Here is a 22,280-nt window from a genome sequence, read left to right on the forward strand (position 1 = left end):
TAAATCAGGTTGACCTATTTTCTAGAGTAGCCTTAAAGGGATCTCTTCCTTAGTTACTTGATTTGCGTTGGGTTGCGTCATGATCTCGTTCTGCATCAGCAAAGCTACCATGCTTGTTTATTAAAAGTATTTTATACTGAGATGCCCTAGGATGTTTTGTTGGTTGGGGGAATGAAGTAATAATTGAATGAATTATATTATAGAAATTGAATAATGGCCGCAACACGGGTGAGTGACGTGTAGTGAAGAAAGTATCTCTCTCTTTCACACACACACACACACACACTCAGTTGTACATTTCTTTCTGGTTTGCAAGAATTTTTCTTAAGTAGCTTCCATTCTATTTCTACAATATGCAGAACCTTGCTTGTATATACATGCATATGGACATCTGCAGCTTAAGCTTTCTGTAAATCCATTAAGGGATGTGAGTTTTTTTTTTTTTTTTTTTTAAGGAAGCAATTAATAAACACTTGCACGCTCACTCATATGAAGGTTGAACCCTGCACTCCATGCCAAGTAAACATTATAGTCACTAGGATAACTAATCATTAACAAGATATGAGTTACTCTATTCAATCTAAAACATAAGTATTTTTTTTAACTAATCTTGAAAAATATAAGCAACTTAATACATATAAATTTTTTTTATTTTATCCCTTATATTTATTAACCTAAATATTTATGTAAATGTATCTCGCACTTTATTTGTTCAAAAAAAAAATATATTTATCACCCGTCATAAAGTACATTGATAATTGAAATTAAAAATATTTTTATAAAAATAAAAACTTTATTAATATGTGATTTTTTTTAAAGACTGTTGATTTTTGGATCAGAGGAAATATATGAACGCACTTATACTTTTATATAAATGCATGGGTGAAATGATAACCTCTCATCTAGCATGTTCTTAAGAATTTTAGTAAAATTATGATATTTTGAGAGATTAAATTATCATTTACTCCCTCCTTTTCTATTTATAGGAAAAAAATTATATCACACAATTTAAAAAAATTGGTTAACTATATTAATTATGTTTGAAAATAAAAAATTAGGTTACAATATTTTTTATTAATTATGTTAATCAAACATTTATTAATTATTTCTTATAACTATAAATGATAAAATTATGAGGAGTAATTTAAAAAGTTTGTAATAGATATCTATTAAAATATAATTTTGTTTATATAAAAAAATAAATTAAAAGTAATAATTTTTTTATAAATAAAAATAAAGGGAGTATATAATTCAGGAAGGTTTTATTATTATTTTTTTAAATATAAATTTCACGTCCCTCTGACGTGCATTAAACTGCCAGCAACCCAGCAACTCAAAAAGCTTGCGCTGCCAAACTTTTTCTGTCTCGCCCTTTCCAAGTTAGGACTTTCTTTCTTTTCTTTTTGAGTGGAAGCGGATGCCAGCGTCGAAGCCGGGAGAGATATTGTTTTGACATGTAAGAAGCTTCAGAGTTCGGTAATCAAACTAAGTAATTAATCACCCCTAAGATCTATCCAAATATTTATAACTTAGTTGTAATACGACTTCTAAAAAATTACATGCGTTTTTTTTTTTTCCGTTGGAAATTTGTCGGAATTAACATCATCAAATAAGCAAAGCAGTGATTTTTTCCCCCCCGTTAGAAATTTGTCGGAATTAAGATTTTTGGAATCGGCAGAATAATTAATTCTGAATTCTGGTCTAACGACTGAATTAATGGAAAAAATATATCCAAAATTAAAATGTCAAAATACTCAAGACCTTGTGTCTTTGCCTCTTATGTTAGCATCAAATATCACATGACCTGACCAAAAAAAAAAAAAAGAGTAGAGTTCTTTCCAATAAATGCCTTAAGGTATGGACAGTCTAATGAGCATAAATAAGCCAGAAACAAGCTTAAAGTGGCCGAAGCCTTGTTGACAAAGACACAAGTTATCGTGCTTCTTGTAGCATCTCACTGGTTTATCTACCAAATTATCGATCAACACAGCCTTTTGATGTATCCTTCGATCCATTAACTTATCCCTCGAGCAAATTACAATACATGTTTGAAGAAACTTGATTTTACGTTAACCTCGAAGCGAGTACTTCTTCCCTGTGAAAGGCTGAAATTTCGGTTCTTCTTTATCTTGAGATGGCTCTTGTTTTGGTTCTTTTCCCTGCAAACCATAGGTGAAAAAGAAATATAGTATGTCAATTACTATCTAGGGAAGGAATTTGGCTGGCATAATGGCGACTTGAGATTAGAAAATACTAGCATGAAGAAGAAGAATTACCTTTGCAGTTTCATTAGACCGGTTCGCGTTAGCGCCGAACACAAGCTTCCCTTGGGATTCCCGAGACTTGCTTTGTGAACTTGATGCTGCAGAAGACTGCGCATTGCTGCCATTTAGAACACTGGGTCTCTTGTCCTCAGATGCTGAAGAAGAAAGTGGAGGCGGCTGATAATTTAAGGGTTTTCCATCCAAACGTCTGCCGGCTCCAGAAAACGGGTTGAATTTGGGTTCAATTTCAGCAGGGGCCTCTTCAAAGGAATAAAAAGTTTGTCATACGATGACAACAGAGAAAGCACTAAAAGAGGCTTAGTAAAGTACAGCTCTGATATATAAAACAGGAGTTTTGACAAGTAGTAGCATAGTATTGAAAACTAGTTGAACCGGTAAACTATTGAATTAGTGGTTTGACCAGTTTAATGAAATATTTTGTTTATGATTGATCTAACTACAATTCAACTACAATTTTGACCACTAACCTTTAAATTAGTGCCTTAACTAATTCAATGGATAGTCTAATTTTCAATGCCTTGGATAATAGTTACCACAATACTTTGTCAAATTCTAAACAAAAATTATTATAACTTTGACAATGGCAGGTTCCTCATTACATTATGATCCTAGATTTCTTTATTTGTAAACTTCTATTAGAGTACTGCGGTCTTGAGGCAAAACAAAGGGTGTTGACAAGTCATCTTTCTTGCCATGATGAGACTAATTTGGGTCCCAATCCATTAAGGCTCCAGGGTTTCTTCAAAGAAGTTTCAGGCCGTACAATGTGTCAAATCGCAGGGAATTGCAAACAAGAAGTGTGATGCTGGCCAAAACACAAAAGTCAATAGCATGCACATACAACCTAGCTCTCAACCCAAGTAATCAAAATGGTGTGATACATAATGCAAATTCAAAAGCGTACTTTTGAACTGTAAGTTACATCAAAATACACTCAAATATCTGAAGAGAAAGGAGGAAATCCCTTTCACAAGACAGGGGAAGAAAAGGAAAGGTTAAAATTAAATTAAGAGAGACAATCATGCACCTTTCTCAGGTGCCTTGCTAGCAGAAAGTGGTGCAATGGGCTTTTCAGGTTCTTTGTAATCCAAGGGAGGTGCAAAGTCCACCTCACAATCTGTCTCAATGATGCTTATCGCATTAGAAGGCTTGGCTTCTATAATATCTATGTAATATTTTTTGTTGTTATATGCCACCATGATACTATCTCCAGTTGTCAAGCAGGAGAAATTTCTCAATGTTGTTTCTAATCTGCATGTCAAATCAAAATGCACTCAAATGTCTAAAAGAAGATCCACAACTTGTAATGTTGTAGACATAGTGAAGTCTAAATAATTCAGAAATACATCCAATGTCAATGCATAGTGAAATCTTGATTTAAGCCATATTTTTCTAATAGAATGAATAGTTCTCTAACACTCTCAAGATTACCTAGCACTTTTTTTTTTCGGATAGAAAAGAATTTGATTCAAAAAAGCAAAAAAAAACAAAAAGAAAAAAATGATTGCAGCTATAGAGGATAAGCAATCCTGCTACCCAGGATAAGAAAAAGAAAAAGAGAAAAAAAAAAACCCTCAAAAACCTGTGATAAAGGAGAAGCATGCAGGAATCAAGATGTCAAATATATATCAATTTTATAAATTTCTAAATTTGTTTTTGAATCTGCAGCTGTTGAAGGAAATAGCCATATATACCCATTGGCAAACCTCACTGATGAACAGGTAAGTTGCATTTAAGCAAGCTAAATAGTAAACGCAAGCCTACAACTCCTGGTGATAGCAACAAAGGGGCGTCTACCTAATGCTTGGCTTGGTTCAAGTATGTTACATCAAACACCGAGATGACTAGAAAGTTTGCCCTTATTTTATTCTAAACCAATCTGAAGACAAATGAAATCAGCCCACCAAACTAGACCTATCTGAAGATTGGTTTAGTTTCATGAGGTTAGACAGGTGATGCCAAGAAATTTCACGAAGGTAAACTGAAACTTCCGAACATTATATCCTATTATTCTAGTTGTCAATTTTAAATGGCTGAACAACACTAAACAAGAAAAATAGTAAATACGAGAACATTTCATATGATAGTGACTAGTAAACTGAACCCAGTGCCGGCACTTAAAGATAGGTTTTACTATAATTAGGTTCATCTGGGTTTTAAACAACCCTAATACTAATAGCAATAACTAAGACATCAAACAACATGGGTATGCCTGTCAAAGATGATATGAAGGTACGCATCATATAAATCTTCATTTGGAAGACAAAACACATGCTGACTTTAGGAATTTCATCCGTGCAAGAGTAACTTATCAGTTGGTAAATTGAATTGTAACATCTAACTTGAATGCAATAAGCTTTCAGTCAACTTACATAGCTTTAGGATTGGAGATATCCAAGAAATCCTTTGTGTGGGGTTGCAACTTAACATATGTCCCCTTTGGAAGAGTAACATTTTTCAATTTTACTATGTCTCCCTCTTGTAAAAGCATGTTCTCCATCATCTGTATAAGAACACATGAAGAAGCAGCATGGATTAAAACTGGAATCTCAAGGAGAAGCACACCACTCATACTCCCCAAATTATAAGTTGAGTGCCTACCCAATATGGCATATATATCATGCCTTCCTCTGCAATGAACTCCAGCACCCCACAATGAGACACCCGCTCAGCAGCATCATTCCAAAGTTCAAACAACATTGGATAATCAATATGCAGAGATGCTGAAAATTACACTTGCTATTAGACTTAAAAGCTTGCTAACTAGACATCCAACACATCAGATCAGAAGAATATGCAACAAAATATAAGGACAGAATTTCAACTAACCAAGACGGTCAAGAGCTGAAGGAGGCATTATAACTGAAGCAAAACAAGAATTGTAATTAATATTAGATAAGAACAAATATAATTTGATGATACAAAAGAACAGATCAGGCAAAAATATGGAAACTTACTTTTATCACCACTTTCGAGGTGAGGCTGCGAAATAAACAAAAAGAAAAAAAGAATATCAATACTTTTCATTTTTGACAAAAAAATGAATTGAAGATCAAGACTCTTATGATTCAATTTCCTCAATTTCTCAACCTTCTAGTTTTCCAAGTCACTTTAAGTCTTTGTTTTCCAAATGATGTTCTGGTAATTAAGAACAGATGCAGGGGACCCAACAATATCAAATTCTACATGATGATGTGATTTAGGTTTGCATAAAAAAAGTTTCCTACCATGTTAATTGTTCCTTTTCTCTACAGAAAAGTTATATAAACCAGATAGTCAAGAGAAAGCCAAGCATGACAAGTGGAAAAGGCTAGATGATTTACTGTAGAACCCAATATATATATATATATATATATCTATATATATATATAGCATGCACAATTAGACAGGTAAATATTTGCCCACTGCGTGTCCGAACATAAATGACAGGAATAGAAGAATGCTGACCTTCTCAATAAAAGAAGCAGGGTAACATCGATAAGTCTGCTCGAAAGATGCACCATGGTATCCATATCCATCAAAAAACTGAGCACAAGAGTGCAATATCATTAATATTGATGATACAAGAAGCAGTAAGAGAATTAATGGATCTAATTAAACAATCAATTGAACTGAAAAAATGGGCTCATCCACTTTTCCTTGAAAGCACTACAATTCGTACCATTTTAAATTTTGTAAAATTCTCACAACAGATGATCAACCCTCAAAGCTCCCTGTAAAACAAACGATTCTGAGCTTAAATAACATAAGAAGCCCTCAAAAGCTGACAAGCCGATTGCACAGAATAAGCAAATTAACATAAAACAAAGCAATAACGAGGACCAGAGGACCTTCAACTTACAAGCGATCATAATTCATAACATAAGTAACAAGTAACAATTCGGCCATAAAATTTAACAAGCAATCTAGTACAAATTTCGGCGCCTGCAAGATTAACATCAAATTTGGAATTTAAATAAGCATGCGAGGAACCCAGGTACTCAATTTCACCAGGAGAAAATTATAGCAAAAATGCAGGTAGATTTTCCTAGTAGAACTAGCATCGTCCGTCAGGGCTATGCAAAGAGAGGCAGCATAAAAATAAAAATAAAAACAATAACTGATATTTTTATGTATAAAGACAATTCCACTACAAGCTAGAAGAAGCAGCACCCATAAACAAATAAAAAAATAAATAGTAAAGAATAACCATTTGCCTCTGATTTCTAGAGAATGACCCAGTAGGAAAAGCATCGAACTTCAGCCCGTAGAAAGAATTGTTGCGATCAAAAAATCGAATGCATAAACGAAGAGCAAGAAAGAAAGTTTACCATCACTCCAAAAAAACGAAAAAAGAAAGAAAGTTTACCTGAATTGAGAACCTCTGATCGAAAATTGCAAGGGAAAGTTTTCTTTTTAATCCAGGAAAACGAGAAGTGTTGCTTCTGGATTTATGGTGTTTCGAAGCTGGAAACGGAACAGTCAAGCTTTGGATTGCAGATTGAGGAACCAAAAGCCTAAAAAAGATGCGATTCGGTGCGTAATATGAAATTATGCTCGTGTTTGGTAGGTTGTAAAAAATAAATCTAAATTAACTGCGATCGTTGCCAATATGCTCTGCTCACAATATGATTTTGACGATTTGTGATGCCTTCTCAGTTTACAACTATTATATACACAGATATATAGACGTAGATGAAGATAATCAGGTTCAGGATTTTGGGGAAAAAAAAAAGATAAAGATAAAGAATTAAAGATATAGATATATAAGATTTGTACCTATAAATTTGAAGATCTATAACTTATGATTATTATGAGTAATTGTAAATTGATTAAAATACAATCACATCCCTTTCATTTCCTAAAATTACAATGACCTCACATTTATTTTTAAAACACATACTTTAATCCATCCATCCCATTTTTAATAATATTTTGTTAAAAATTCTAAAATGATTAATTTTTTATTTGTAAATATATTAAAAATTTTGAAAGTATTAATTATTAATTTGCCTATACAATCTAATTCTCTACTCTCCCTCCCTTACTTTAAAAAACTTTAAATAATTAATTAATTAAGACAACAGTTAAAAAAAACTTTGAAAATATCATGCTAAGATTGGTAAAATTTATATAAAAATAAAGTATATTGAATAATTTATCACTTTTTTTTATTAAATATATTTTATTAAGTTTTTTTTTCTTTTACCTTACGTCATCCTAGGTGTTTAACCAAAGCTAATTTAATTTGTATAAATTTCATAAATAAAAGGAAAATATGTATAGTTAAGGTAAATTAAATAGAGGGACGGTAGGTGTATTTTATTCTTATAAATTTTATTATATACTATTAATATTTAATATATTGATAACACAATCAATTATTAATAATTATTTTGATAAAAATAAAGATATCCAAAATGAGAGAGAGAGAGAAATTTTAAAAAAGGTGAAAGTCAATCAATATCCAGAACATATCAATCAATAGCAATGCATTGATATCTCATATAACGATATAAACAATTGAGATATGGATGGATTCGAATTTTACTATTAAAATTAAAAGTCAATCAATATTCAAATCAATCATCAATCAATTATTTAATCTTGTTTGGAACGTAATGATACAACAATACGTTTTTAATACATTTATTTGATGATTTTCATTTGGTAATAAAACTAAAAAATGATATTGATGGTATTGAAGATGATGTTGATAACTATTTATGTGTTTTTGCCGCCAGACAATTTAATTTAGTTATTTATTTTCGCATGTAGTGTATATGTGTGTTTCAAAATAAAATTTGGCGGGTTAAACCAAAAAAAAAAAAAAGTCTTCAAAAATGCTAAATGCTTACCTCTCGTGGCATTTGTGCAATACAGGATGACTAGCGAAGCCTATTGCGGAATCGATCGAATGAAGATGGAGTTCGGGCGCTTAATCTGCGATAGAGAGATTCCGATTCTACAGCACAAACTTGATGCTTTTTCTGATTCTCATCGTAAATCTCTCAAATCACTATGGGCAAGATCACAAGAAACTGCTCAATGTCAAGGTGAAGATTCCTGAATGGTTTGCTTTCAGTGTTTCCTGTTGATTTGGTCTACAATAAATGTGGGTTTCCAGCTTTATGCTTTGAAATTATCGTTTGTAACGCGGATTGCATGTTTTGATTTATTCTGTCTTCCCAGCTAAATTAGAAGAGGCTAAAGTTGAATTGAGGGATGCAGAGGATGATTTGGTTAAAGCACAGGGAGGTACATCTTCACTCTTGCTTTACATTTGATTTTGGTGGATTTTAGTTTGAATTTATCTGTGGTAAACTGCAAATATCCTAACATTTTTGCTTTTAGTGACTTAACGTTTCTTTTTGGCTAGCAGTGACTGAGCTTTAATTTATTACTTTTTGCAACTCTTTAATTGCACTTTCACACAGTGAAGACCCGCAAAGAGGCCAAGCGTATCGCGTTAATGGATGCTATTGCTTCTGCGAAGACTAGAGTTGAAGATCTTAAGAGTAGTATCCAGGAGCAAAAAACCAAGAACTCCGAATATGCTGAAATTTTATCTCAGCATTCTCTTGGTAATGATCTGTTTGTGAATTTACTCGCTGCATTTACTTTATAGAAATTTTCTAAAAGTTATCATGCTTCCAGATGCCTGTTCACATTTTGGCATGATCTTAACCCCACTCACATCTGTTTTTTTTTTTACTTTTTTTATCCACTCTATTACCTGTTTGACACTTGTTTTTTTTTTTTTTTAATTGTGGCCTTGTGGAAGAGCAAAAGGTGAATAGTATTGCCACTGTTAGTTAGTTCGCGAGCATTTAAAAATGATTGTTAATTTTGCCATTAGAATGAGACATGGATGTTGAAGATTTTGATATTTTTATTTGTTAATTAAGCATATCTTTCATATCTAGTTTAATAAGTCACAGCGACATCAAGATCCCCGCCATCTTGCATGAACTGTGAAGTATCTTTGGAAGTTTTATTTGAAAATGACGACGACAACAACAACAACAAGCCTTTATTCTACTAGATGGGGTCGGCTACATGGATTGTAAGACGCCATTGTGCTCTATCATTTATCAAGCTTTTAGGAATATTATTAATTAAGAGATCGCATTCAATAACTTTCAAGAGTGTTCTCTTAGGCCTTCCTCTACCTCTCTTAATCGGACTCAAAGTTATATGTTCCACTTTTTTCACTGGTGCCTCCCTTGGTCTTCTTTGTACATGCCCAAACCATTTCAACCGATTTTCTACCATTTTTTCTTCAATAGGTGCCACCCTCACTTTTTCGCGTACGTGCTCATTTCGAATTTTATTTTTACGTGTATGTCCGCACATCCATTGTAACATTCTCATCTCTGCTACTCCAATTTTATACTCTTGCTGTCCCGTTAGAGCCCAACATTCACTACTATATAATATTGCCGATCTGATAGCAGTGCGATAAAACTTTCCTTTAAGTTTATTAGGCACCTTACGGTCGTAAATAACTCCTTTAACTTTTCTCCAATTAAACCACCCAGCTTGAATTCTATGTGAAATATCTCCACTGATTTCGCCATTATTTTGAATAATGGCTTCCAAATATCTAAACTTTTCCACTTGAGGTATAATTTGGTCTCCCAATTTCACTTTCAAATTATTATCGAATAGTCCTTTACCAAATTTACAATATAAATATTCCGTCTTACTTCTACTCAGACGAAAACCTTTCGACTCCAATGCTCTCCTCCATAACTTAAGTTTGCAATTAACCTCTTTTCTTGTCTCTGCTATAAGAACTATATCATCCGCGAAGAGCATACATTTCGGAATTTCCCCTTGAATATGTTCCGTCAAAACATTTAAGATCAAGTTGAACAAATAAGGACTCAGAGATGATCCCTGATGTAGTCCAATCTTTATAGGAAAATCCTTTGTTTGACTACTAGGCGTTCTTATACTAGTTTTTACCCCCTCATACATATCTTGTATGGCTTTAATATAAGCAATCCGTACTCCCTTTTTTTTTAACGCTTTCCAAAGCACTTCTCTTGGTATACGGTCATAAACTTTTTCCAAATCAATAAAAACCATGTGTAGATTTTTATCTTTACAACGATACTTTTCCATTAATCCCCTTAGTAGATAAATCGCCTCTGTAGTTGATCTACCTGGCATAAAACCAAACTGATTCTCAGAAATACTTGTCTCCAATCTCAACCTGTGCTCAATTACTTTCTCCCACAATTTCATTGTGTGGCTCATGAGTTTAATCCCTCTATAGTTAGTACAATTCTGAATATCTCCTTTATTTTTATAAATAGGAATTAATGTACTTCTCTTTCACTCATCAGACATTTTCTTGGACCGTAAAATCACATTAAATAACTTAGTTAACCATCTCACCCCTTCTTCACCTAAACATTTCCACGCTTCGATAGATATACAATCAGGTCCGTTGGCTCTACCATTTGCCATTTTCTTAAGAGTTTCCTTTACCTCCTTATCACGTATTATTCGATAGAATGACAAATTTTATTCTCCTTCACCAGTTACTAAATCCTCCAAGTTACTAGATGAACCTTCTCCATCATTGAAAAGTTTAGATTATTTGAAAATGACATTGTTGTTAAATGGCTAATTTGGCATGTACTCAATGCTCAGTACTAACTAGTAACTGCTAAGCACTCTATATTTAGTCACTTGAAGGCGACAAAACTAGAAAGAGAGAGATTATGTGATCTTATGCATTTTGAGAAACACTGATACTGATTTCAAGTACCAATATTTAGTTTTATGCATGCCCCAAAATTCTATGCAGCTCATAGGAAGGAAAATATTTTGGGGTATGTTTTGCGATATATTTTTCATTTATCCCTCGCTTCTACTAGGAAATATTTTATAATTGTAGTTGTGTCCCTTGCTCCCATATGCCTTCCTTATGCTTGCCTCCTACTAATTGGATTTTTATGCATTATGAGAAATGCTGATATATTTCGAATCCTTGGCTTCATCTCAAGGGACAACAAATGAAAATACTGAGCAACGAAAAGATGAAATACAGGAGGTCGTCTCATGGTACAATACAGTCCTTGGCTTCCATGTTGAAGGTGGACATGGTAACTGATTATTTGTTAGATTTGATGTTGTTCATATTGTCTGAGTTTTATCCTTCTTCTGTTCTTCACTTAATTGATATCCTTACAAGTTCTTCTGCATATTAGGGGTGAAGTTCACCTTCAAGAATATTAACGTGAACAACCCCAAAGAGGAGTTTTTTTTTACCATTCATCATGAAAATGATACTTACGCATGTAAGTGGAATTTTTGGTTGTTTTTTTTTTTTAAATAATCTCAAAACAATGCAATGATCTGCTTTGTAAAACTGAAGTTGTTGCTTTTCTCTCAGTGTTGAACTGTGAACCCTCCCTTAAAGGCACCAAAGAGTTTATCCATGAATTAAACAAGGCAAATGGGCTGTTTAAATTTGTCAGAGTCATGAGGAGAAAGCTCCAAGAAGCAGTGACAAAAGGTATGATTGTGGCTTGTATATGCGCATCAGTTTTCATGCATAAAATGGGGATGCCAATTGTCCTGGTGCTCTAGTTTTATTTAATTGTGATTTCCATCATCCTGGAATTTCTCTTTGCAGTGGGAATTGGCGTGATATGCTTATTTAAATGGAAGTTTCAACCTATTTCTTGTTCGGTGTAATATTGTTTATCTACTTGTCTTGAATGAGCAGATGTTGGTTTAATAATAAGGCTTTATTTTTTAGTATCAACTTCTATAACTTTAACTAAACATGCAACGTATCATCCTTAAATAGTGAACATCAAGAATCAGCTATTTTGTCAACTTTTGCTCCAGATTTATCCACCTCATCCTTCAGAAATGATACCCCTACCGAGAAAAACGAGAATCAAGTTCAACCTGCAAAAGGCGATCGAACTTTCAAGAAACAAACCCTCAAAAGAAGGGCAATGTCTGCTGCCTTGTCCCCTGGATCTGCCTCATCCGTTCGCCAGTCTCCTCGTTTGAAGGTATGAATCAAATTGATCACTTGTGTTCCTTGGATTTAATTCTGTCAGCACCATCTGTTGTCACTGCAAGGTCAAAATTCTCCCCAGATGAAGTTATTATCATGTTATGATTATGAAAGTTTATTTTATTTGTACCTTTCCCTTATGATATATTTATTATACAATTTATGCAAAAAAATTGATTATGGTTAGACACATTGCTTTCATTGGGCTTTTGTTTTCTTTAATGTTTGAACCTTGGATGAGGTATTATAAGTGGGCAAGGAAAAATGATACGGACTTTAACTACTGAAAAATTCCTCTAGCTGAATAAATTTAGAGCCATCCTTAGGCCTTATATCTTTGATAGAGGTTCTACAGATGTTAGAACCTGGAACTGGAAGTTGGTGGGAGTAAATAAACTGTTTTTCAGTATCATATTCACTGGCGAAAATCAATGGGATGACTGAAAATCTAGTGGTTTGAATTTTAACCTCAAGAATTTGTCAATTTCCTAGAACTTATGTTACTGTTTAAGAAAGACGTTGTGATGAACCTTCCCCTTCACCAGCTTTGCTTTTTCCTCCGGCCCATTTGAGCGAGACCCTCCATCACCTGAATATTGCTGCTTGGTCCTTTGTTTTCTTCCTACTAGATAGTCAACATTCCGGGAGTGGTTGTGATTTGTGAATACTGAAACAGGGGCGGCATTATACTTTATATAATGTATGTTTCTATTCTATTTAGAACGTTCCTATTCAGACCATAGCTGTACTTAATGCTTCTGATATTAAAATGATAATAAGCTTTGGACGAATACATGCTGCTATTTGCTCAAATTTTGATGACTGTTGTATTCTGTCTGTGCATAAAAAAACGGGAATCACAATCATTAATCCGTCTTGGCGTCAAATAGAATTGCATAGTGTTAGAATTTTTGAATTTTTTTTAAAAAAAAAAAGAATTTTTGAATTTAATTTCAGCCCATGATGAGTCATAACTCCGGTCATAATGAATTGATTGGAATCTGGTATTAATATTTGACTAATAGCTAGAAAAGGAAGTGATCCTTCATCATAATAATCATTATTCCAATCAGCATATTTATTCCATAATGAGGTGAATTAATACTGATTGGATCTTCCTTTTATACGAAGGCTTTCCTTCATTATAAGTAGTGATCAGAGGCTGGAGGTAAAATTATTCCAGAGCAAACAGTTCTCTAGTTCATTCTTCCTCTTCCTCTTCCTCTCTTTCTCTTCGGTACACCCGCTGTGTATTATAGTCTAGATTTTAGTTGTCTAAACTTGTGGGGTAGTCAGGTAGACTTTTCTACACTTGGGTTTAGTGAGACTCTAATCCGATTCTTCTATTCGGCATATTATTTATTTTAATATTCCATCATATAGAAATTCAAATGGCAAGTTACTTAGTCTAGATAACGAGAATTGGATGTGATTCTTGCATCTATGCCTTTTTGTGATGCTCGCTCATTGACAGCAATCAATCATTGCGCTATTGGGCTACTTATTTAACTTTCGGCCCTTGATGTGCATGGTAAATGGAAATTGGAAGCTAAGATCTCTTACATGGCAGGCTAAGAAATAAAGTGGAAACGCTTTCTCTGTACCACTCACGTGGTCACCATTGATGCCTTTGGACTAAACAAGTTGACACATGGATGAAGACATTGTCTGAATTGTAGATGGATGAACCTGTATCTAAACATAAGAAGAGCTTCACAAAATGTTTTTGTAACTTGAGATATAGGGACACAACTTGCCCCTTTATTAGTGCCTCTGTATTTTTCAATATATTTCCTGATGCTTGTGTTTTGTTATTTTCTTAGGTTGTTTCAGTTACAGTTCTTGGGGCAGTCATGGTTGACAGTGTAAATACTGCAGTAAATATATAATGTCTTAACTTCCCCCCTTGTCTTAATTACAACTAGCACATGGTTGATAATGTATTTTTCTGTATCCATATAGATACTGATTTATGTTATAGATAAGGATTTTGGGTCATGAATGAGATGCCTGTATCCTATAGCCTTGCTTCCAGGACAACTTGCTATTGGCATGCATATATCCTATATAATTTTATTCACTTCCTAAATATACGGATTTTGGGTGGTCGTATAATTTTAAATTTTTAAAAGAAAAATAAGCATCCAATCCCTAAACAGTTTTTAGTCAACAATCGTCTTATGATTAATGGCAGCATGTGGCCTAAATAACCTTACTTGAAAATTGCTTACGTGCACTTAGCAATTCAATTAACACACTGCCTCGGCATCCAATTTTTGTGATTTGAAACAACTCGGTGCCTAAGAATTTCAGCTCTTTATTATTTAAAAAAAAATGAATTTCTGCTCTTATGTTTTGTTCAACTGGGGATGCGTCATCATTCATAGTTAATTCTGGTCACGTGTCCAACTACCTCATCACGTGCCTGTATCTATCCGTCCCTCAACTTCATCAATATGATCTTCCTTTAACCACACAAGATGACGTAAAATAGCCATGAATTAATGAATCATTGATGCAAAGCAATGGTAAGAGAAAATATCTTAAAATCGCACTTAATCATCCCTAAGGACTCCACAGATTAAATTCAAAAGGGCAATGGCAGGGATAATAACAATGCAAAAAACATGGTGAGTGAGTGCTGGAATTTATGCATGAATTTATTGGACAAAATTTGATGACATGGCAAATTTTTATTCCACATTAGATGCCAAGTGTAATTTTTATTAACCTGACATTAATGAGAGGAGAACTAATGTTAAGGCTTCCTTGGTCAGAGCATAAAAAGGTAGAGTCAATCTTCAACTTTAAAATATCAAAAAGGTTACAGGTAACGGACTTAAAGTTCAGGAAATTATTATATATTTTAGCTAAATTAATTTCAAATAAATTATTTTTTATATAAATCAATTAAATGTAACTTATACATGAGAAAATTTGTATCAAGTATCAATACACCCGTTTATGGCTCTTGGGATGGAGAAGATGAAGTTGAGAATGAGAAGATAAATCCAAATCAGTCAAAGTGAAATTCAAATATTAAGTGGCTTGATATTCAAATCTGCGCTCAGGCTAATCAAAATCCTTTAATGTGGGACGGTTGTTACCAACTGTTATTTGACCTATAAGACGTTGACATGGGGCGGTTTTCAAAATACTTGGACAAGAGCGATTTAACACGGCCCCATTAATCCTTGCTTACGTGCACCATCGCAGCATCGCACCTGAGCTGAGCATGTGTGCCTTCCAAGCCAGAAAAACATTAGCCACATAAGCTTTTCCTCCACTCATTTTTGGGGCTTTGTTTGGTACTAATGATGCTGAAATGATTTATCTTTGGTAGAAATTAGAAGCCAAATTTAAAGTTATTATACATTTTTTTTAAGTTACTTCTAATTAACTCATCAAAAATTAAAGTAAATTGATTAGAATAATAAAATTGTCTTAAAAACAAATCACATTTTAATTTTTTTTTCCAAAATTTAAAAAAGAATAATTTGATATGTGGAAAGAGTTTTCTTAAAAATTAAAATATTGCACTACATTTTAGAATTTGCTTGAGGATAGTTTTGAAATTGTACATCAAAGATTACAAAAATTAAGGGAAAGTAGCTTGTCTAAAAGACCAAGAAAACCATTTAAAATATGATTAATAAAAAAACAATCAAAGGGAGTAAATTATACTCACTCTTTTCCTTTCTATAAGATCTACCTAACCAAATTATGTAGATAAAAAACGGTTGGTTGAAATTATTTTAGTGTCTTGATTTTTTCTTTTAAAGTTAGTGTCACATATTAAACTTTCAAGCCAACCCTCCGGTTCACTTTTGTTATAATTTTCTTTCTTTATAATTAATATTATTGCAAATAAGGGCATTTAAAAAAACATGTAATAAATGTCTACTTTTTATAAAAGATCTTATACACATTTAAAACATGAAAATCTTTACTAACAAGAGTTAGATATAGGAAATTCGAATTAGTCCTTTATAATATAATAAATTAAATTTTGAATTTCTATTCAAAGAGATACATACATTTAATATTTAATTATATCTTAAAATATAATTTGTCTTTAATAAAAGAACACCCATAAACAATAAAAAAATGTGAAAATCTTCGAGAATGAATATTAGAAAACAAACAGTGAGGAATAATAGTTAGAAGATCTTTTTTTTTTTTCATTCAGTAAATCATATATCGTTGATGTAGTTTCATTTTAATTATAAATGTATTTCTTCAGTAAAAAAAAAGATCATTTTTCTTAATTTTTAATTTAAAACTTTATTCTTGTTTTTGATTTTTTTTCCCACTATAAATTGTCATATTTGAGGTAACAAGGAGGTTGGTTCCACGCTCTTTTTAATTTTTACTATGCCAACGGTTGGTTCCATGCACTTTTTTCTATGCCAACGGTTGGTTCCATGCTTTGTAGTTTGTACTTTATACTACTAAAATTGAGATGGTGATGTTATTCATGACTCTATCAATGATATATAAATATATACTTTTTAAAAAAATAATATTATATATAAATATAAATATATTAATGTATGTGTATGCTAATAATACTAGAATAGAATGTAGATATATAGATAGAGTTTTTTTTTTTTTTTTTGGGAGTTGGGAGATGTAGGTTTTATCTATATTGAAATATAGATATAGCACATAGATTACATTCATGTATTAAAAAAGGATATTGCAATTGTACATGGAGTCTTCATTCTTTGGATAAGTTCTTTTTATAAAAACAAAATTAGATGAGTTGAGTCTTGATAATTTATCAAGATCAGGGCATATATTTATGCTTAAAAAGTTTTTATAGAAGTACTTACAATTACAAATTACCCACCAACAAAAATCTTATATTAACAATGAGATTTTGACTTATGACCTTAAGAGCTATGAGTTAAATACTTACAAATTGAACTAACTTTTATTGATTCTAGATAATATAATTTTACTCATAAAAATTGAAAAACGATTGACAAAGATTTGATCCATTAAAAGAAACTAACCTCTCATAATGCAATGAATTAAAATTTAAATTTTTTTCAAAAAAAATTTTAATATTTAATATTTAATAATATCTTGAATAAGATTACCTCTAAAAAATTACCACCAAATGGATAGCTAAAATGAAAAACAAAGGAATTTTAAAGAGGTGGGAATAAGAAAGGAAAAGTTTGAAATTCTATTAACGGATTGAGCAAGTGTAGGCCCCATCAAACCGTCTGTTATTTATTAATTTCACTAATTTTGGCATTTGAACAAACAAAATTGGATCCAGTTCGTGACGTTTCTCAATTCGAAGGTTATGGATTCTCTTCGCATTCTTCCTCCTGCTTCCTACGTCTCTCTTCCCTCCCAATCTCTGTGTCAATCCTTAATGCTATCCCTCTAAATCCAATCATCAATCGCTTCTTCATTCTCGCTCTTGATTCCTCCTTTCCTTTTGTGTTTTAGCTTTTAACCGGCCAATCCGCATTAATCGCCATCATGGGTTTCAAATCCCTCTTCTCTCGGAAGAAGAAGCTGCTCGAAACCGCCGCCGCCGCATCGCCGATCACGTCCCGATCGCCATCGCTGTCAATGCATTCTCGTGCCCAGCTCGCGGAGGAGCTGGAAGAGGTGTTCAAGAGATTCGACGTGAACGGAGACGGCAAGATCTCCGCATCGGAGCTGGGATCCATATTGGGAAGCCTGGGCCAACCGGCCACGGAGGAGGAGCTGAATAACATGATCCGTGAGGTGGACGCCGATGGCGACGGATTTATTAGTCTTCAAGAATTTATCGAGCTTAATACAAAAGGGATCGATTCCGTGGAGGCAATGGAGAATTTGAAGGACGCGTTCTCCGTCTTCGACATTGACGGCAACGGGAAAATCACGGCGGAGGAGCTTCAAATGGTGATGAAGAGCCTCGGTGACGACTGCTCGCTGGCGGAGTGCCGGCGGATGATTCACGGCGTCGATAGCGACGGTGACGGCCAGATTGATTTCGAAGAGTTTAAAGTGATGATGATGAAGGGATCTCGCCATGATACCAGTGACAGGGTGAAGCCCGAATAAGGCATTGTTTGGCTGTGGCATTATTTTTGTTTTTCAAAATTTTTTTCCCAATTTATGATATGGGGATTGGAATTTCACATCCTGCAAATTTGATAGACTACGAATTCTAAACAGTTAGATTTGAAATATAAATAAAGATTATAATAATTTTTTTCATAGCTCGTATCTTTTTTTTTTCACCAAATAACTAAACTAAATGTGCACATAAATGAATTTCTTATTCATGATTTTCAATTTTCTTAAATTGTTTTCCAAATTTAATCTAATTAGTAAGCTCTGCTCTTTGGATGTTAGTTATATCTTTCATTTTCCTCAAGATTTGGGAAGAATGACAATTAGATCTCTGAACTTTAAATTAATAACTCCTCAATAAAATTTTTTTAAAACAATTAGTTGAAAATATCAATTTAAATACTTATAAACTCAAGAGTTTTAATTACAAATAATTATTTAAATATCAAATGTAATTGTTACATTGTAACAGAAATTTTTATTTGTAATGGTTTGAATTGATGTTTACAATTCATTTTGTAGAAAATTTTATTAAAAACCTAACTATAATTAACTCAAAATTTTGGGACCTAATTATTATTTTCCAAAAGATTTATGTTCATTGGTAGGGACCTTGTGTAATTTTTTTAAAATTTTGTTTTGTTTTTTGTAAAAAAAAAATAATCTCAAATCTTCATCTGACATAGTCACATCTGAATTGTTGTAATTTTATATTATTTTTAGATTTTTAGATGTGATCATCAATATAAATTTTAAAATTACATTTGTTATACTTCCTGTTGTTAGATTGATAAAGTTCATATTTTCCTAGCATTATGCAAATATTATTTTAATAGAAACTGAAAACTTGCTATAAAAACATAATGAACAAAATAGTTACAAACAAAGGAGAATATTCTTTCATTATCCACCATCTTATTAGGAAAAAAAATAATTAAATTGTGACATAATTTAGCCAAATAATCAACATAATTATTATTTTTTTTGAGTTACAAAAGCAAGCCAAAGCTTGAATAGAAGCAAAGAAAAACTAAGCATTCCTCTTATCCGACAACAAGATGTCTAAGCAACCTAAGGGACAATTTTAAAGTAAAATAGTGTTCACTCCAGCAGTGTAAGCAGTCTTAGCTAAGTAATCAGCACAACTCAAATTCTCACTGGACGTTTGTTTTATGATAAGGTTCCAATGGCTGTAAATATGATCACAAATTGCCGTTACTTAATTAAATGAAGAATCATAATGACAATCCCTAAAAAGCATGTTGATGGCTTCCAATAAATCAGAGAATAGTTTGATTTTTTGAAATTTTTGGTGACAAATCTCTAATCCTATTCTTATAGCGAGAAGTTCAGCAACTAAGATGGTTGCTCTTCCTAATTTATGTCTGAAGCCTAGAATCCAATCTCCCTATTCGTTCCGGAACACTCCCCACAAGTGGCATGTCCTTGTTGGTTAATGAAAGCATCCACATCAACACGAACATAGCCTTTAGGTGGAGGGGTCCATCTATCTGCGTCATTTGAAAAACCTTGGAATATTGCATGTTTAAACTTATTGGTACTTGAATCCTCCATCAGCAAGTAGAGACCTTGATGTATAATCTCATTAGACTTGAATTGGGTTCCTTTAAAGAGTCTTTTACATCGAGTCTTCCATAAGAGCCAGCACACATATTACAAAAAACCTTAATCCAAGGCCATCTTCCAAATTTTCTATTTCCTGGGTTGTGAGTAGTATTCCATTTAAGCCAATCCTACAAATCAACAGAGAAAAAAGCAGTAAAATCATTAGGATTAATAATTCTTTCCCACACTCTTTTAGAAATCTCACAGTCTCGAAGGATGTGTATGATGGATTCCTTTCTATGGCACTCAAATGGACACTCATTGTTTATGGTTAGACCACGTAAAGCTCTAAGTGAATTTGCAAGTAATATTTGATGAGTAACTTCCAAAAGAAAAACTTGATTCTTTCAAAAATAGGCCATTTCCATATCTTCTTCCATAAAGGTTCTGGAGACCCATGATCAATAGTTTGGAGAAAATTATACGTTGATTTGACAATGAAAGAACCATCAGTAGTAGATCTCCAACTTAGTTGATCAGCCTCAAAGCCACTTGTTGGTTTTGACCTCTTTATCTTCTTAATCACCAATGATGGTATGACACTAATCCAATTAATGATATTTCATTGCCCAGTAGATAGCATATGCTGCTGACCACATCTAACTGATTAATTGTGTTATAGTTTTGATCAACATAATAAATAAGTGGTTGATCAAGGCATGACCATATGTCCCACTAAAAGTTGGTATTATGTTTGCCTATTATCTTTTTCCCCACACCTTTCATGAAATCTTCCCAAGTGTGAGTGATTGCTTGCCAAACCACTGAGGAACATTGTTTACGAGTGACTTCAAGATAAAAGTTATCTCCGCATCTTTATTTCTTCCTTATGCATTAAACCCATAGAGCATTTGGTTTAGTTATCAAACTCCAACAAAGCTTCATAATGAAAGTAGTATTTTGATATTTTAGATCCTTAATCCCTAAACCTCCCAATTCTTTCCCGCATTTCACTGTATCCCAAGAAATCAAGTGTAATTTCCTTTTATCTACCTCTTGACTCCATAAAAAGCCTCTGTAGATTTTTTCAATTTCTTTGAGAATGCCTGTGGGTAATAACATTGTCTGCATTAGAAACGTAGGTATAGCTGATAAAATAGCTTTAATGAGTACTGACCTCCCTGCTATGTTTAGGTAATTTCTTTTCCAAGTAGATAATCTTTTCCTGACTTTCACGACAAGAGGATTGAAAATCATTTTGGAAGCATGAGAATGGATAAGTGGAACTCCTAAATACTTGCCCAAGTCTACTGTGAGACCAATGCTAATGATATGACTAAGCTGAGTTGCTCTATTATGGCTGACATTCTTAAAGCAAAAAATTTTTGATTTGGCAAGATTAACTTTATGGCCTAAGACACTGCAAAAGATACTTATAGTTTCCTTAATGATCTCCATCTACTCTAAAGAAGCTTCTACAAACAAGAATAAGTCATCTGCAAAGAAGAGGTGGGAAATAAAAGGGCCTTTGGAAGTAATCCTCAAAGGTTTCCATTTTCCTTCAGTGCATTGTGCCTTTATTAAATACCCAAGTCTTTCCATACACAACACAAAGATGTAAGGGCTAAGTAGATCACCTTGTCTAAGACCTCTAGAAGGAAAGAATTCTTGAGTTGTATCACCATTTCACATTACTTTCATAGAAGCTAAATTTATGCAATGCATGATGATCGCCATAAAATTACTATCAAAACCAAGACTATAAAGAGTATCTTCAATAAAATCCCAGTCTAATCTGTCATACGCTTTTTCCATATCAACTTTAATAGCCACATAGCTTCTACCAGTACACTTATTTTTCATGGTATGAATTGCTTCCTGTGCAATAATCACATTATCGCTCCCTTGCCTCCACTCTATAAAACTGCATTATTTCATTCCAATAAGGGAATTGAGAAGAGGCCAAATCCTGTTAGCAATGATCTAAGTGATAATCTTGAAACTTACATTGCATAAAGAGATAGGTCTCAATTCCTTTAAAGAGGTAGGGTGATCAACTTTAGGAAGGAGAACTATATTAGTTTCGTTCAAGCTTTTCACTTTCACAGGATCGTGAAACACTTCTTTTACCAATTTACAGATTTTTTTCACCAATAATGTTCCAATGAGATTGACAGAAATAGGCTTGCAATCTATCTGGTCCCGATACTTTGAATGGCCCTATAGAGAAGGCTGTATTTTTAATTTCCACACAATCCACTTCCTTGGATAAATGAAGTAAATTATTAGTCTCAATAGTTGGAAAACAAGAAGGCCAA

At 33.1% G+C, this 22,280-nt stretch overlaps 3 protein-coding genes across 5 annotated transcripts; 2 read left to right on the forward strand and 1 right to left on the reverse strand.

Annotated features, from left to right (window-relative positions):
* Positions 1-1,815: 1,815 nt before the first annotated feature.
* On the reverse strand, positions 1,816-6,925 carry LOC129284642 (uncharacterized). Its single transcript, XM_054920165.1, has 10 exons — positions 6,634-6,925; positions 5,947-5,998; positions 5,733-5,810; positions 5,243-5,267; positions 5,115-5,147; positions 4,887-5,008; positions 4,658-4,788; positions 3,313-3,536; positions 2,277-2,524; positions 1,816-2,159 (listed from the first exon to the last, which is right to left on the reverse strand). Exons 2-10 carry the CDS (start codon positions 5,947-5,949, stop codon positions 2,070-2,072), a joined length of 954 nt encoding a protein of 317 aa, XP_054776140.1. The 5' UTR covers positions 5,950-5,998; positions 6,634-6,925; the 3' UTR covers positions 1,816-2,069.
* Positions 6,926-8,088: 1,163 nt separating this feature from the next.
* LOC129284324 (kinetochore protein SPC25 homolog) lies at positions 8,089-14,310 on the forward strand. Of its 3 annotated transcripts, none has more exons than XM_054919750.1 (8): positions 8,089-8,320; positions 8,457-8,522; positions 8,702-8,848; positions 11,285-11,383; positions 11,489-11,578; positions 11,656-11,796; positions 12,135-12,307; positions 13,883-14,310. In XM_054919750.1, exons 1-8 carry the CDS (start codon positions 8,149-8,151, stop codon positions 13,892-13,894), a joined length of 900 nt encoding a protein of 299 aa, XP_054775725.1. In that variant the 5' UTR covers positions 8,089-8,148; the 3' UTR covers positions 13,895-14,310. The 3 variants fall into 3 exon arrangements, with proteins under 3 accessions (XP_054775725.1, XP_054775723.1, XP_054775724.1); XM_054919748.1 differs by having other exon boundaries at positions 14,136-14,310; XM_054919749.1 differs by having other exon boundaries at positions 11,674-11,796; positions 14,136-14,310.
* Positions 14,311-17,575: 3,265 nt separating this feature from the next.
* Positions 17,576-18,540, forward strand: LOC129284416 (probable calcium-binding protein CML25). The gene has a single exon (XM_054919895.1). It carries the CDS (start codon positions 17,812-17,814, stop codon positions 18,382-18,384), a length of 573 nt encoding a protein of 190 aa, XP_054775870.1. The 5' UTR covers positions 17,576-17,811; the 3' UTR covers positions 18,385-18,540.
* The last annotated feature ends 3,740 nt before the right edge of the window (positions 18,541-22,280 follow it).

This window comes from Prosopis cineraria, unplaced genomic scaffold (assembly GCF_029017545.1).
Source record: "Prosopis cineraria cultivar Desert tree isolate PC_DT_omini unplaced genomic scaffold, ASM2901754v1 PC10, whole genome shotgun sequence".
NCBI lineage: Eukaryota > Viridiplantae > Streptophyta > Magnoliopsida > Fabales > Fabaceae > Prosopis > Prosopis cineraria.

Coding starts and splice junctions, on each gene's coding strand:
- LOC129284416 (XM_054919895.1), top strand. CDS start 17,812: ATGGGTTTCAAATCCCTCTTCTCTCGGAAGAAGAAGCTGCTCGAAACC.
- LOC129284324 (XM_054919748.1), top strand. CDS start 8,149: ATGACTAGCGAAGCCTATTGCGGAATCGATCGAATGAAGATGGAGTTC. Junction 8,849..11,284: donor TTTATCTCAGCATTCTCTTG/GTAATGATCTGT, acceptor CTTCATCTCAAG/GGACAACAAATGAAAATACT. Junction 11,579..11,655: donor TGAAAATGATACTTACGCAT/GTAAGTGGAATT, acceptor GTAAAACTGAAG/TTGTTGCTTTTCTCTCAGTG.
- LOC129284642 (XM_054920165.1), bottom strand. Junction 5,009..5,114: donor TTCAGCTCTTGACCGTCTTG/GTTAGTTGAAAT, acceptor TGTAATTTTCAG/CATCTCTGCATATTGATTAT. Junction 2,525..3,312: donor TAGCAAGGCACCTGAGAAAG/GTGCATGATTGT, acceptor ATTCCTTTGAAG/AGGCCCCTGCTGAAATTGAA.